Raw genomic sequence first — 15,808 nt, forward strand, 5'->3', positions numbered from 1 at the left:
TTACAGATCAGTGGAATGTTTAATAAAAGCTTTTCTAGTGAAAACACAATTTGGCCCAACCTCAACCAGACCCTAGCTGCTGCGGACCCCAAATAAACTGAGTTTGCGAACCCCAGTGTGAACTCCTTCCCAGTGTCAGAAGTTGTGAATGACCACATGCTTCCTGAGCTGGCCGCAGATGACCTCGTCGACGTAGAGGAGTCTGGCCTTGACCTCGATGTTCTCTTGCAGCTCCAGCTGGCATCGAACAAGCGACCTTTGCTGCTCTTCCGACTGTTCCACCGTCTCGTGCAGCCTTGACCGAGGGAATAAGCATTAAAGTGGGCTTCTATCGTATTTGCATCAGCACGGTTAAAGACCTACGTGGTGATCTGATTGCTTAGCTGGCCGACTTCCGCAAGGAGCTGCGACTGGGCCCGATCGTGACATTTCTCTTTCAGGGGCCTCTGCTGACGCGTATCCAGCCTGGCCTGAGCCAAACTCAAAAAGTGCTGGTTCTCCGTGACGGCCACGAGGAGTTCCTCTCGGTTCTTCTTCTGGCTTGCTATCTCTGCTAAAACCTAGCATGGAACAGCATGCTGGGATGAGCATGGAACATCAAACAAATTGAGCACTTTTGAGTTTAAAACGTGGCACGTGCCTTGCCTGTCATCATGGCCCGTGAGCCGTAGTTTAACCCCCATTTTTGACATAGGTAATAGAGTCCAAAATTCTAGAGGTCCTATTTACTTTATACACAAAACAGTAATAATGTTCTGCATTCTGAATGGCTAGACAGTCACCCCGCCACTTTTGTGCCTGTGTCTGCCTGTGCATCAATAACGTTGTGGTCTAAGTTGTAGATTTTCGTAAAACAGCATGACCATGATCCTTCTTCATTCCCAGTTTCTCTATAAGTCATTGTGTCATCAAAACACTGACTGAAAAAAGGCAGAGAAAAATGCTTTCTATTGCCGATAAAGTTGGACCTCTCAACATTCTAAAAAAAGGTAAAAGCCTTTTACGGCACTTTTTTATTTTTCTAATAACGTCTATATGTTGGGGACAAAATATTATATGAAGTACAAAAAAGTGGAATATAGCAGCAACATAGCAGATTATTTTAAAAATCATAATTGGACAATACAGAAGTTATTTGTACAAAACATTTTTAAAGTACAGTACTTGTATTTGTTAAATAAATGTTTGAGCCTGCAAAAGGGTTTCTTTTGTTTTAAAATATAATAGAGGAATACAGATTTTCACGTCACGTGTCCTTTGTGGAACGCAACCCCTGTGAGAAATAAAAGATTACAGTACATTTATTAAGTGTTCTTTCTCATTTAACTTCACATTTTGGGGATTTTATTTTTCAAAATTGCAAATTTTTCACATTATTTTATGAATACTACAAAATACAAGTATGAATATTTAGAGTATGTAACATATTACTGTACTGAGTGCCTACAGATTCAGAGTGAGGCACAGAACTCTCTTGCCTCAAGGCAGAGGCTGATAGTGAAACAAATGTTTGTGATCTGGTGCACACCTCAGCCTAAGACAAAATATTTAGTGACAGTATTAGCAAGATTACGGTAAATTAAGCCATTCAGTAGTTGTTTTTTATCATTGCAGGGACGTTTTTTTTTCATAATAGAGAATTACCCATCTATTTTTGCTCATATACTTTATCTATAAGTGAAGCTAAGACAATGAAACTATTCTTTCTTTGCTACAGTTTTGTCATGAACCGGAACAGGATCAGGACCCAAATGTGTGAGATTTCTCACACAAGCCTTTTATTTTACGGGAAATGGGGAGTCATGCACGTTGGGAAGCAGTCTGGCGTGAAATGACAGGAAGCCAGAGGCCGACGAGATCTATACCAATGGCCAGAGCAGATATCGGGCAGATGGGGCTGATACCAGACAGAACGGGACAGACAGGATTGACATAAAAACAGGATATCGAAATTGAACAGGACAAACTAAACGGGAACGAAAACTGGAGATAATAATAAACAGGACAAAAATAGGGAACAATACAGGACAGGAACAACACAGGACAGGAAACGCAGGCAGGAAACCGGACAGAGTCAAAACTGCCAGTCAAACTGCCAGTCAAATAATGAATAAAATGAAGGTTAATTTATACGTATGTCGGACACGAACCTTAGGGCCCGGTCACACAGCCGTTTGCGTCTGTATCGCGGGTAAAATTTTGCGATTTTTTTTTTTGCCCGTGGTTGCCTGCGATGGAAAATGCGCAAAATTGGCCAACCCGCTGTTTATCGCTGGTATGCCCGCAAAACAGACGCCGGCGACTTTTCCGCTTCCTCATCGCGTCATTTCCGCGTGTGGACCACGGGTATAAAAGCTGCCGAACCGGTGGTAATGCACACCGTATATAAATCACTTTTGAGCAGGTAACATGTTTATTTCGCCCTTTTTTATTCAAATCGCTCGTATTGAAACTATTATGCACTCTACCATAAAGCTTATTTCAGCATAATAAGCTTTATGGTAGAGTGCATAACAGTTCTCAAAAGTGATTTATATACGGTGTGCATTACCGTTCGATTACGTTCACAACAAAAACAAAGACGGAATGGTTTAAGTTGTATTACATTCCCAACAAATGCAAGACGAAGTGGATTTGGTTATATGTTCGCCATTACATTCCCTAAAAGTGAGATAAAACGAGGTAGAAGTGGTTGTAGTAGCGAGGGGATGCAAATCTCGGCAGGGATGCATTTCTCGGCATAACACCGGGCTGTAGAAATCATAACCGCTCAAGACACAGTCCCGTGAAGATCAAGATTTCAAGCTATGGCACCGAAGAAGCCAATACGTTATTATTGTAATAGTTTTTCATTTTTATTTTATTATCTTGTTATGAAATAAAAAGAAATGTCAAGAAATAAAAATGGATTAAGACGAGGTCACTACGGTGACGGGGATCCATGTCCACCCCTTGACGTCTCGAGCACAACTGACGTGTGCTCGGCAAATCGCGCTGTATATACGCGGAGAAAGGCGTTTGACCGTCACACGCGTAACACGCTAATTTCACGTAATAACACCGCGATACAGGCGCAGAACATGCTATGACCGTGCTCCACCCACGATTACCCGATGAAATTTCGCGTCCTACTCACGTGTAACCACGCCCTGGCCGCGGCCATAGCACGTCGTTCCGCGTCATTTCCGCGTCATTGCCTCGTGTGTACCACGTGTGCCGCCCGCGGTTAACACGTGGTCTAAAGTTTTGAGCAGCGCAAAACTTTTTCGCGCGGCCATCCGCGTGTGAATTTCCGACCGCGAGTAAAGCACTGCTGTATCTCGTCTATATGGCGATCTCAAAGCGTCCAACAGCGTCTGCTTCACAGGCAGAAATCACAGGCAGAAATTTCTGGCCGTGATTCAGCCTCGATACAGACGCAAACGGCTGTGTGACCGGGGGCCCTTACCGAATGTCACTGCATCATGGGTAACGTCCAGTAGTACTTCTGTCTTATTATCAACTTGACATCGTTTTACATTCTTGCGATAAAAATAAACACAATTCAATCTTACCTTACTGAGTTGGTCCTCCATCTGGGATTTGATCGCTTTGAGCTGTTTGACACTGAAGTCAAAGGCTGCCGATGTGGTCTGGAACTGCTTTTGCAAATCGGAGGTGGTCTGCGCAAGCAGAGACTCCACCAGGGCCCTCAGGGACATTGAGTTCCTCTTCTGCTGCTCCGCTTTTGCAATGATGAAGTCGGAGTGGTTCACCCACTGCACAGGTGTCACGTGCAAACTAAGGGAAAATGACATGTAGACAGTCTAATATGTCTCAAAGACGAAACTTAGCCAACAGTAGGGAATTTTAGTAAAAAACTCCCTCTGCTGGCTAAGTCTATTATGGATAAAACAAGGTTAGAAGAAAGTTGAAGTAGAACTCTAGTATAAGACCAAAAAAACGTGAATAAAATACGTGATTTTCATCGAGACAATTTTGTGTTTTTGAGTGTAGAGCAAATAAGGCCAGCACAAAATTGACTCCCAAGTAACTCAGAACTTTGGAGTGGATGCAACGACTGTGTCCCCGTTTGGACAGTTCCTGAACGTACCAATTCACCATGTACCATAATGAAATCTGACAACATGAAGTTAACATTAAAACATCCAAGGCTACGTATTGATAAAATAATGTTCTCAATACTAATACTATATCAGAGATCTAAGACCACGCCCATAGAGGCATGATCTGGTCAAGCGTCCCTGGTCCCTATAAAAAGAGGAACTGATCGATAGTTGGTTCTCTTTTTTCTACTGCTGCCTATGACGGTCTTGAATTTAGCACGTGGGCCATAGGTTGTGACCAACTGGAGCATGAGAGCAAATCTCTCCGCAACAACAATTAAGACGACAGTTTCAACTTTAACACCCTCTTTGCTGCTTCTTGGGAATGAGTGTTTTTTTCTGAACACGAGGATCTCCTCAAATCGACGAGCATTATAGCGGGAAATTTTCTCTTTGTGCTAGTAACTTCCAGACTTTCAGCGGTCGAAAACTCTCATAATCTCTACAGTTACCATTAAATGATGCTGCCAGATGAGGACCTGTAAGGTGTCCATTTCTCAAATTAGTGACTTTCATGCATTTTTTCCTTAGTTGTGCAGGATAGCCTTAGATTTTGTTTTCTACTCTGTTTGTGCTGTTCTGTGAAGGGAGTAGTATACACCGTTGTAGGAGATCCGTGTTATTTTCTTGGCAATTTCTCACCTGGAATAGCCTTCATTTCTTAGAAGAATAGACAGTGGAGTTTCACATAAAATGTCTCTATCTAGCAATTCTGAATGTTTAACCACACTGTAAAATGTGATGCTCCAGATGCTCTACCTCAAAGGGTGGTCAGTTATATAGCTTCTCCAACCAGCTAAACTGTTTTAAGTTAGGAGTTGAAAGAGAGTAGACGTGGTCGAGGACAAAAGAGGTCGAAAGCCGGGACGGAAGCTTTTCAGTCTCAGATTTGGATCAGGATCAAAAATGGGCCAAAGCCGGGGAACAGACAGGAGCAAAAAAACAGGTTGGAGTCAGGGTCGAAAAAAAGGCTTGCCTAGTGTAAACTGAGGTTCGCAGATGGACTGACCAAAGGTGACAGACAGGAGTGGTTTTAAATAGGGACAGGGAGCCAATCAGAGTCCGAGGCAGGACCACGTTTTCCCCTTTTTAGTTTTCCTTAACAACCCGGCACCAAAAGAGAAGGCACAGGTGATTCGCATCAGTAATCAGGACAGTATATATGTCATGCATGTTTTGTTACACCTTCCACGTGTGAATATTTGTTATTCGACAGTACTGTTTATCACTCCTGAACCGATGCTAACTTGTTTGACTTTCTGTGTTAGCATAACTAACTAGAAACTTTGACCAGTGTTTTTTTTTATGATTGCTATCAAAAACTTGAAAGCTTTAACTCTGAAGTTTACTGTTCTTTGGTGTTACAGCTTAGAGATGATATCTTTCCATCGGTCTTCATACTGGGCTTCCCGACTGAATCAATACGTGTAATGCTTTAACTGTTAAAGCACTCCACGTATTGATTCATACACAATCCATTATTATTTAAAGAACCTAGAAGGGGAAATGACCAAGAATGTATCCATTCACCTGTCTGGAAGGGGATCCTCACACACAGTTTGCTGCGTGTTGCTGAGTGAATGGGGCGTCATTGAGGCACAGGAGGAATCAACGTTCTGCGCCGCAAATTTTTCCTTGAGATCTTGCCCGATTTGGAATTTTACTGACTGGTTCAATCTGAAAGAGAGATGAGTTGATGCCAGAAATGGACACTTATGCATTCTTTTGGTCTCAAACTTACCGCACTTGCTCTGCCATTTGCTTCACCACACGCTGCATGAGGGCCATGATACCCTTAGCCAGGTCAGCCTCCTTCTGCAACTCCGTGCTCACTTCGTTGTGGACCTGCTTCGGTGGTTTATTTCTGCACCCCACACAACAAGAGCGGATTGTAGTTAACACACCGATACCATATTTTTATTTTTATAAAAAAACTAGGGCGCGTAGAATTAAAACTACAGTAAGGGTTAGGGTTGCGCTAAAAATAAATAGCTACCGTGACATTGAGGAGACATTGATGAGTTCAAATGTATCACTGATCACAAATGCAAAAATTGGATGCAAGGGGAATCAAACCCAGATCGCAGCGGGGAAAGTGCAGGCACTGTGGGGTCTAAAAAAGACCACTGACGTGTGGGAGAGCTATAAGTTGGCTAACGGTAGAAAATGCACCAGGCAAGAGACTTGTTTTTTAACCTGCTGCAGCCGGGGAGATAAGCAGAGAGAGGACAAGCTACTCGCTCGTCCACGCTCTCTAACTCACTCTCGGTCATCCCTGTCTGCCTCTGTGTTTTATTGAGATCACAAGACATAGAAAAGTACTGGTATATTGAGACAAAAGACCACCTCCCTGGAAAAGTACCAACACCTTTAAACAAAGACAGGAAGACTAAGAGACGCCAAAAGGAGCATCAAACTGATTAGAAATACACACCTTGAGCAAATACGTTTCAGCCTACTTTACACGTACAAAAAGGATTTTGGTTTTATGTTAGTCCCAGTTAAATAAACTGTAATGGAAAATAATTATTGTTGTTGTTTTTTTGTTTCTTTTAAATATTCAATTGATAAATGCTCAAAGAGATTAAATCTAAGAGAAGTAAAATAAATATTGAGGTGGGGGAAAAAAAAAACCCACAATAGTCGTTTTACAATCAAATCTTGCATGCCTGAATCAAACTTGAATTGTGAGCCTCCAAAAAGAACCCCAGCCCCCCCGCCAAGGCACACTTATGATGCCATCAATTTGAATAGCATGGCCTCGTTTTTTTTCTACCATGTGGCCCGTAAAGTAAAATGAGATAGATTCCCCCGCTCTACAAAAATTGTTTCCCAGCTTTTGTCAAACTTTCTGTATTTATCTTCTGTATTTTACCTCACCTCTCTTCTATACAGCGAAGAGTGACGCTGATCGGCTCCTTGCATGACTCATTGGCTTTGCTCACTCTGTTCTGCAGGGCGACCAGCTTTTCAGTCTCTAAAATGTTCTCCTCTAACTTCATCTCCAGCTCCTTCTTCATAAACTGAATGTCTCGCACTCGATGATCTGCGGGGCACCAAAGGTTTGTGAAGAAATCAGCGAGGTCTCGCCAGGATTATGCCTCACGGCTTACCGAGCCTTTCGCTGTCATCGTCCTCCAAACGCTTGCAGGACTTGGTGCAGTCCTGGATGAGTCTCGTGCATTCTCCCCGGAAGAGTTTGGAATGGTTGCGTATGACGTCGATGTTCTCCAGGGTGGATCCACCCACCAGATATGTGTTTTTTCCCCTCGTAGACATCTTTCGCCAACTACTTCGGCAAAAAAAACAAACAAAAAAACGCTTTGTGTAAAATACAAATAACATCAATCCATTTTCTGAAACACTTATCTCCACTACGTTCAAAGCCCATCCCAGCCATCTTCAGTGAGTGGGCAGGAGATACCCTGGACTGGATGCCAGCCAATCACAGGATCATTTAGAGTCACCGATTAACGTGCCATGCATGTTTTTGGAATGTGAGAGGAAACTGGAGCGCACAAAAGAAACCCACCCAGGCACGGGGAAACCGTGCAAACTACACACAGTAGAGGTAGGGTTCGTGGTTGGTTGTTTGGTTGGTTGGCTGGTTGGTTCCCTTAACCACTAGTGTCGTAGGAGCACCATTTCCTGTGCTGTGTCCTGGGAAAGTACAGCCTGGTGTCGCCCATCCCTCTCCAGGCCAACATATGTTTCCACCTGGTCTCAAACCTGGGACATTTCGCATGTTAGGCGAATTTACTAACTACTGATTGAGCCCAAAAGAAATCCAGCCTGACCCTACCCAGTACCCGACACCTACCGAGCCTGACCAATTGACTTGGTTTGCAGGACCGAGCCCAAAGCAAACCTAAATTTTCGTATTTTATTTGTGAGGACTCGGGAGGAGCAGGGTGTTTTTGTCCGACTGTCGCGCAGCTAAGAGATACGGGCTCCGCGAGAGAGGGGACAAAATCTATCGCGCGGATACTCTACTGTGCAAAACTTAAATCACAACATGAGTTCATCCTTAAAACAAAGAAGCAGGAACAAAGAACAATGACGGGTGGATAATTTCAAAACCTAATGATTGGCATTTTAGGCCCGACCAGACCTTTAAGCTATTATTATTGTGCTTAAGATCTTACCTCTACCGCACAAGGAGGCTGACAGCTGAAATCGAACCTGGGACCTCAGAACACGAGGTAGACATTCTAACAAGTATTTCATGATGACGTCAAAATTATTTTTTTTATTCCACTTTATATTAAAGCTTTGAGAGAGAATGCTTTTTAATTTTCTTAGACTATATTCTAGAAAAATATATATATTTTTTTGATCGACAGACAGAATTCTTATTTTATTAAGTGCAATTATTAATTTAACCAAAGAACCATTTAGAAAAATTCGTATAGCATTACATCAGGGGGTCTGCAACCTGCGGCTCTAGAGCCACATGCGGCTATTTAGCACTCCTATAGTGACTCCTTTGTCAGAACTAGATGGGATTATGTGTTTTTTTTCTCTTTAATTTGTAGTTTTATGTAAGAGGACAATTACAACCTAAAATTCATCTTTGGTTTGCTATGGCTCTTTCAACATTTTGGGTTGCCAGCCCCTGCACTTTACCATACAGTAGACAAATAATACACACTGTCCCTTTAAAATTATTTTGTTACAACAATATACTTTACTCAATTCCCTTTACATGGATGAACTGTATGAACTGCACAAAACAACAACTAATTATAAACAAACTAACAGAACAAAGCTCTAATTAAACATGCATTGTGTAGTATTTGACCATTAAATGACAGTGTATCGTCTAATGTGAACAAAAAAACAGTGCCAAATGAGCATGGCGTAGCAGCAAGATGGCAGACAAACATGGCAGTGACTATGAAAAAGAAATACACATTTCTCGATGTGGTACATTTATAAAAATGTAACATTGGTATGATAATTCATATATGTTTGCCTAGTATTCAAATAGATGTTTTTTTTCTTCCTAAATGAAGAGTTTTTTCTACCCTTAGGAGCCACTTCATACTACACACTGTCCCTTTAATGAACACATTGCATTCAACTGAGTCATCAGAGCAACGCCACAAGATGTATAGCAACGCCTCAGCAACAGATTACTTAACAGTGTTAAAAGAACGGGTAACCTTGAACGTATCAAAATAATATTATAAGCTGGCTTGGGTAGGGTTACTTTAACTGGGTGACTTTCAATTACTTTTGGATTACTCCAATACCAAATATGTTAATAAAAGACAAAAGAAACTAAATATGAATAAAATGATGACTCACAACACGTGGTAAGCTTTCTCTCCTGGCTTTGATCTCTTTGATCTCCGGAAAAACTAACAGAAATTGCGACAGAAACAAAATGAAAATAAATCCAAACAGCTTGCCAACATCATTTTTGCCGTTCCATGTACTCCGTTACTCCCCAAGCCTACAAAAAATTTAGTAATTTTGTTCATATTTAGTTTATTTTGTCTTTTATTAGCATATTTGGTATTGGAGTAATCCAAAAGTAATTGAAAGTAATCCAGTTAAAGTAACCCTACCCAACCCTGATTATAAGGAGATACTTTTAAGTTAATACCTGAAAATATGAATACTAGTTAAAAAAATGCTTACATGCAATATCTAGATTGTATTGTATGAGATATTTATTGTACTTACACACATTTACATGAAAACAACCGTAAGGGAAATACAGGCAATTGTTGAGAAGTCATTAATAGAGAAAAGGAGCTCAGTTTTTTTTACTGTTTACTGCTTAATTTTTTTGCATTGGTAGCATGAATTGTTTACAAATAGCATTTTTTTTATTAATATCTCAATGGCATTTCTACTTAATCCTTTGAGAGTTGGCTTTTTCTATTCTTATCGAGGGTGCTGAACGCAACTTCGGCGATCTATTGATTGGAATTAAACATTGTTTAATTGAAACGTGAGTTAACACAAAATATTACAGATTATTTCTTAAGTTTTTCATACCTTTTTTGTTCTTGACCGTAGGAAAAACAACTTGTGTGGTTCTAGGCGACACCTCGGAAATCAACGTGTGGTTACTATAGCAACGGCTAACAAATGTCCACGTGTGATGTGACATTAATACTAATGTCATGTATGAAACCCAACATATTGTTTTGCTTTCATTCCGAAAAGAAAAAAAACGTAGAATTACTGCATAAATACTAGTACAGTAATACTCCAATAGCAAAATACTGCTACAGAAATATGACACCAGAAATACGACAAAAATACAATTTATAAAAATACTCAAGAAGTAATACAAAAATACTACAATCAATATACTACAAAAATACTACAGAACCACAACTTAGGAAATACTTCAAAAATACTTCTAATAAATACTACCAAAAACACTAGTTAAACTGTAATACAAAAATTCGACTACAGAACTATTACGACAGAAATACTGTAAACATACTCTGTAAGAACACAAAAATATTAGATATACTAAAAAAAATGTACTATGGAAATATTTCTACAGAAATACTACAAAAACACCTCTAGTCATACTGTAATACAAAAATACTACTGCAATAAAAACTACAGTAAGACAAAAATATTACATACACTTTAAAAAAATCTACTACAGAAATATTACAGATATTACTAAAACTACAGAAATCCTATAAAATACTACTGTGGAAATACTATTAAATACTACTGCAAAAATAGAACTACAGTAATACTACAAAAATACAGCAGATACGCTACAAAAAATACTACAAACATGCTTCTACAAATAAACATGACTTGACTTCTTTGGAAATACTTCTAAAGAAATACTACAAAAATACCACTACAGTTAAACGGCAATACAATTACCACAGAAATATTATGACAGAAATACTGGAAAAATATTAAGACGGAAATATTATGACAGAATTACTGGAAAAATACTAAAACAGAAATATTATGACAGAAATACTGGAAAAATAGAACACAGTAATACTTCAAAAATAGTAGATATACTACAAAACTTCTACAATGGAAATAATACAAATACTACAATAATACTATAGTTATACTACAAAAATTGTACTATGAAAATACTACAGAAATACTACAAACATACTACTCTGGAAATGCTACAATACTACCGCAATAACGCAACAAAAATAAAACTACTTCCCGTGCAATGCTGAGGTCCTGCTCATCTCTGAAGAACGAGATGTCACTCACACCAAAAAAAAAAAAAAAAAAAAAAAAAACGGCGCCCAGATGATGAAGGTGCAGAATCTGAGTCAGATCAGGAAGCTTTGTCCTGCTACTGGTAACCACATAAACCAGTACTTTCTATTTCATATGGGGGGAGCAAACCCCTGCCCAAAACAAAAACAATGGCTTTGTTACTGGCTCCACCAGGCTGAACTTTCCCAAGACACACCACAAGAAGTGGAACGCCGACAACCCGGTCGGTTAAGGGATGAACCGTAATCTATGATAAGAATCATTATAATACCAATATCAACAAACAAGACTCAAAACGTGGTGAGATTGTGTTTATTTTAATAATTGCACTTTCAAAGCGAAACATGTTTGGTCACACAGTTACAGCACATTACTTCGTTGCTAATAATGAAATATTAGCAACGCGGTTACAGTATATAAAAAAAAATAATATTCTGCATGAGGAACAGCATCATGTAAACTATTTCAAATTGTTCATATGTACTTTTAAGACAAGGGGGCAGTGACATGCAGTCAGGGGAGGCAGCTGAGAATGTGCCTCACCTATCATTATGGAAATGTTGAAAAAATATATATATTAAATGGTTACATTTACTCTGTCATGATTACCGATCCGGGACACCTGAGTCTGCTCCGTTGGCGCCAACAGCCGCGGACGCTGATTGGCTGCTTCCTCTTTTTTAAACCCCCGCCTTCCTGACTACACTCGTCGGATCGTTTGTGAACCTACGCTACACGCTAGGCAAACTTTTGTGACTCCTGGCTCTATCCTGCCCTGTTCTCCGTCTGATTCCCGTTGCCGACCTTGTTCTGAACCCGTTTACGTTTTTGCTCCTCCGGCCTGGCCATCGACTTGTTTTTTCCTCGCTCTCGACTTTGCGCTCGACATAAAAGTGCTACTTCCGCGTTCCCAGCGATCTGCTACCCGTGACCGACGATCCAAGTCTTATCCTCCTTCTAAATAAAACTGAGTAATACGAACGCAATTGGGTCCCGTCTCCGTTCCTGGTTCGTGACATTATTCAGTGTTACCATTTTTGTTCGTTTTTATTTAAGTACACATTTTTCGGATTATTATTTTCAGGGTTGCTGAATTTTTATTGCGACAATCTTAGCATACCTGCCAACCTCAGCCACTCGCTCCCCTTAATTAATGATTGCAATTCCCCTTTTTAAACCGTAATAAACCTTAGTAAAACAATGCGGTACCCATTTACTCACACCAAAACATGAGTAAGTAGAATACCAAAATCGTATGAGCAATCAATGATGACGTTGTCTGCTACCGGTGACTGAGACGATCAGGATTAGAGCAAAATGAGATCGATCCCTTACAAAAATTGTTATGAACAATTTAAAATAGTCAAAAAATGTATAAAATATGGGGAAAACGTATAAGTCTACAGATATGCATTTAAAACATATTACTGTACTGAGCATCTGCAGAGTGAGGCCCGCAATTCTTTTGCCTCAAGGGAGAGGGCGATAGTGAGAACGAGGCAATCGAATTATTCATAGTATTAGCAAGTCAAACCATCTAGTATTTTTTTTTCTCATTGTGTGTAAATTGTTCATAAAGGATAATTGTTTTTGAAGCTTTTTCAAAAAGAGCGGCACGTAGACTCCATTTATAAGCAGGGTTGGGTAGGGTTACTTTAACTTGATTACTTTCAATTAATTTTGGATTACTCCAATACCAAATATGCAAATAAATGACAAAAGAAACTGAATATGAATAAAATTACTAAATTTTGTTTCTGTCGCATTTTATGTTAGTTTTGCCGGAGAACTAAGCCAGGAGAGAAAGCTTACCGTGTGTTGTGAGTCATAATTTTATCCATATTTAGTTTCTTTTGTCTTTTATTAGCATATTTGGTATTGGAGTAATCCAAAAGTAATCAAGTTGGAGTAACCCTACCCAACCCTGTTTCTAAGATACATATGACAAGAAACTGTTAAGGTATTGCTTTCTTGCTGTGCCGATCAAAAGATAAAATGTACGTTAATTCATAAATCGGACTGTGCCTCAGCAGACAAGAACATCACTGCACGTCACTGCAAGGTGGGGTACTACTTTGCTAAACTAGCGTAATAACACATAAGCACACCTCGAAAGGCACTTGCTGATATAAAAACCGACTAACAGTACACTTAGCAAAAATCGTGCAGTATATTATATTCTCTACATATTCTGATAACATTTTATTGAGTTGTGCAATTGGACTTTAATGCAAAAAAATAAAAAAATAAAATAAAAGCTTTAGCTCCCCTTGTTGCAAAATGCTGCGAAATAATCCAACAGGAACGTGTGAAGTCAAATGGCATAAAAACACTTCCGGCACACTCTTAGCCATCTAGTTCAACATGAACCCGTTTCAAATACAGACGCTCCCCTACTTATGACCATTCGACTTACGAAAAACGGTAGATACGAAAAAAAAACATTTCAGGATGTCAAAAATATCCATACATTGCTATAACTTTAGTATTTAGGATTGTGTGCACCTTTTTATGAGTACAGACAGTCCTGTAGTGCTTCTGTCTACCCCCAAAAAGAAATCAGGCTTCCTTTTCCTAGTTCGTGTGTAAACATACAGTACTATACTGTATCTCCAGCGCACTAAGAACTTTGGCAATTTTATTGTTTATTATCTCGTGCATCTATTCAATATGGTTGGTGTAAAGTGTAAAGAAGAGGCAAGCCATTTCATTTGAAATAAAAGTGGAATAAGAAAGCTTGATGCGGTTGAGAAAATGGTCGGAACGCTTTTTTGGGCCACTTTTTACCACCGAGGAGGACCTTTTGAAGCGCATCTTCCAAAAGTAAGTTAACTTAAATTTATCAATCTTTATAGAGCATATTGAGCATATGAAATGCTTATTTTTTTACGACAAACCATTACAGGTTACGCATACAAGCCTTAAACATACTTATAAAAACCTTCAACATACAAAATACAGCACTAAATCAACTTACAAACAAATTCAACTTACGAACGCAAGTAGGGCAGCGTCTGTATTCTAACGAGGTGAAAATGGTCGAAAAGTGTATAGATACGCTTTGACATTGCCTGCGCGTTCTATTGACAATTCAGTGAACGATTTATAAAACACTGCGTGGACAAAAGGAGTGTAATGCAAAAAAAAAATAGAAATTCACTGTGCAGGTGAAAATAATCAGCCATTTTAGATAAAAACTCCAGCATTCAAATAAAACTCAGTAGTACTAGTAGACCAGTGGTCGGCAACCTTCTTCTGTACAACGGTCTGGTTAAATGTATGACTATATTTTTGGGGGCCGGCCCAACAATAATCAATAGTAATAATGACAATTATAATAATAAGCCCAAATCCACTCGGGAATCACTAGACCACTAGGGATTTGGATGACATAGGAAAAGGCATTTTGACTTACAGTATTATCATACTATTTTTACTCAACAGGGTTCCTACAGCTTAAGGCAAGTTCAATTCAAGACTTTTTAAGACTTTTTGAATGGCCTTTTGAAATCAAATTTAGGACCGAGTCGACAAAAAAACCCACAATTGAAACCCACAAAGCAAAAAAACACAAATATTTCTTGCAAACAATACATCTTGCCTCGTACACATTACCTGGCAGCCATTTTTCATTGAATGTACCCTTTCCAGGCATGGTCCAAAGTAAACGAGTCAGTCCGAAATTGCTATGTGCATTGTGGGTAAAACATGCGTCTGCTTTGAAAAACCCGACTGAAACGACATCACCGTTTTGATAGTTTGCAGCAAAGGTTAATTAAAAAAGAGAATCTTACTAAATATTTTTAGTTCAAACATATTTCAATCTTATTAATGTGTTCGCAATTTTTAAAACTTTCGAAAATCAGATTTAAGACATTTTAACTCTAATTAAGGCCTTATTTTTGGAAAAATGATTTGCCTTTTAAGACTTTTCAAGGGTCGCTGGGAACCCTGCTCACAGTACCACATCGCACCATTTTAGACTAGCTTAGTACCCACCTGTTTTCACAATGGAAGCCCTTGAGGAGCCTCATTTTTGACAAAAGTTACTCAAAGAATTTTGAAACAAACGATGATTAACTTAACATCTGTTGCACTTTTCCCATCCTTAACCAACCCATCGTGGCATTGCACAATCATGAGTTAATCATATCATCTCTCAATCGCTGATGCTAGTTGTAGCCCTGTCAAGTGGATCAGTGGAGTGACAAAACAGTAGAAATAAGCGTTCAAACTGCTCGGTCCATATAAAAACAGGTTAAAAGTTAAGATTGGTTCCGGGTAACCAGACCACTTGATCATTACTCAGTCAGGAATGTTTTCCGTCGCTACAATGAGATTCAAAGTGTTGATCTTCTCATGCAGTAAGCCCTCCTCGATGACCACCTTAGACTCGCGGATCTGCAAGAAAGATACCTGTCACATCTTAAAGGGACAGAGTGTCATATTTGCCCGCTAGATGTCGC

The 15,808-nt window shown here is 39.5% G+C and overlaps 2 protein-coding genes across 5 annotated transcripts in view; both read right to left on the reverse strand.

Moving 5' to 3' along the window:
• tekt1 (tektin 1) lies at positions 1-10,187 on the reverse strand. The gene is made up of 8 exons (XM_088345541.1): positions 10,116-10,187; positions 7,220-7,395; positions 6,987-7,152; positions 5,848-5,970; positions 5,637-5,783; positions 3,555-3,780; positions 364-560; positions 1-295 (listed from the first exon to the last, which is right to left on the reverse strand). Exons 2-8 carry the CDS (start codon positions 7,383-7,385, stop codon positions 136-138), a joined length of 1,185 nt encoding a protein of 394 aa, XP_088201667.1. The 5' UTR covers positions 7,386-7,395; positions 10,116-10,187; the 3' UTR covers positions 1-135.
• A 2,259-nt stretch (positions 10,188-12,446) lies between these two features.
• The window catches only part of inpp5ka (inositol polyphosphate-5-phosphatase Ka), a 31,798-nt gene continuing 28,436 nt past the window's right edge, over positions 12,447-15,808 (reverse strand). For all 4 annotated transcript variants that reach the window (XM_088346086.1, XM_088346085.1, XM_088346084.1 and 1 more), the window contains one exon: positions 12,447-15,743. In XM_088346086.1, coding sequence (XP_088202212.1) covers positions 15,648-15,743 — 96 coding nt within the window. In that variant the 3' untranslated portion in view covers positions 12,447-15,647. The remainder of the gene's footprint in view (positions 15,744-15,808) is intronic.

The sequence above is a fragment of the Urocampus carinirostris genome, chromosome 10, assembly GCF_059441175.1.
Source record: "Urocampus carinirostris isolate Australia breed hairy pipefish chromosome 10, RoL_Ucar_1.0, whole genome shotgun sequence".
NCBI lineage: Eukaryota > Metazoa > Chordata > Actinopteri > Syngnathiformes > Syngnathidae > Urocampus > Urocampus carinirostris.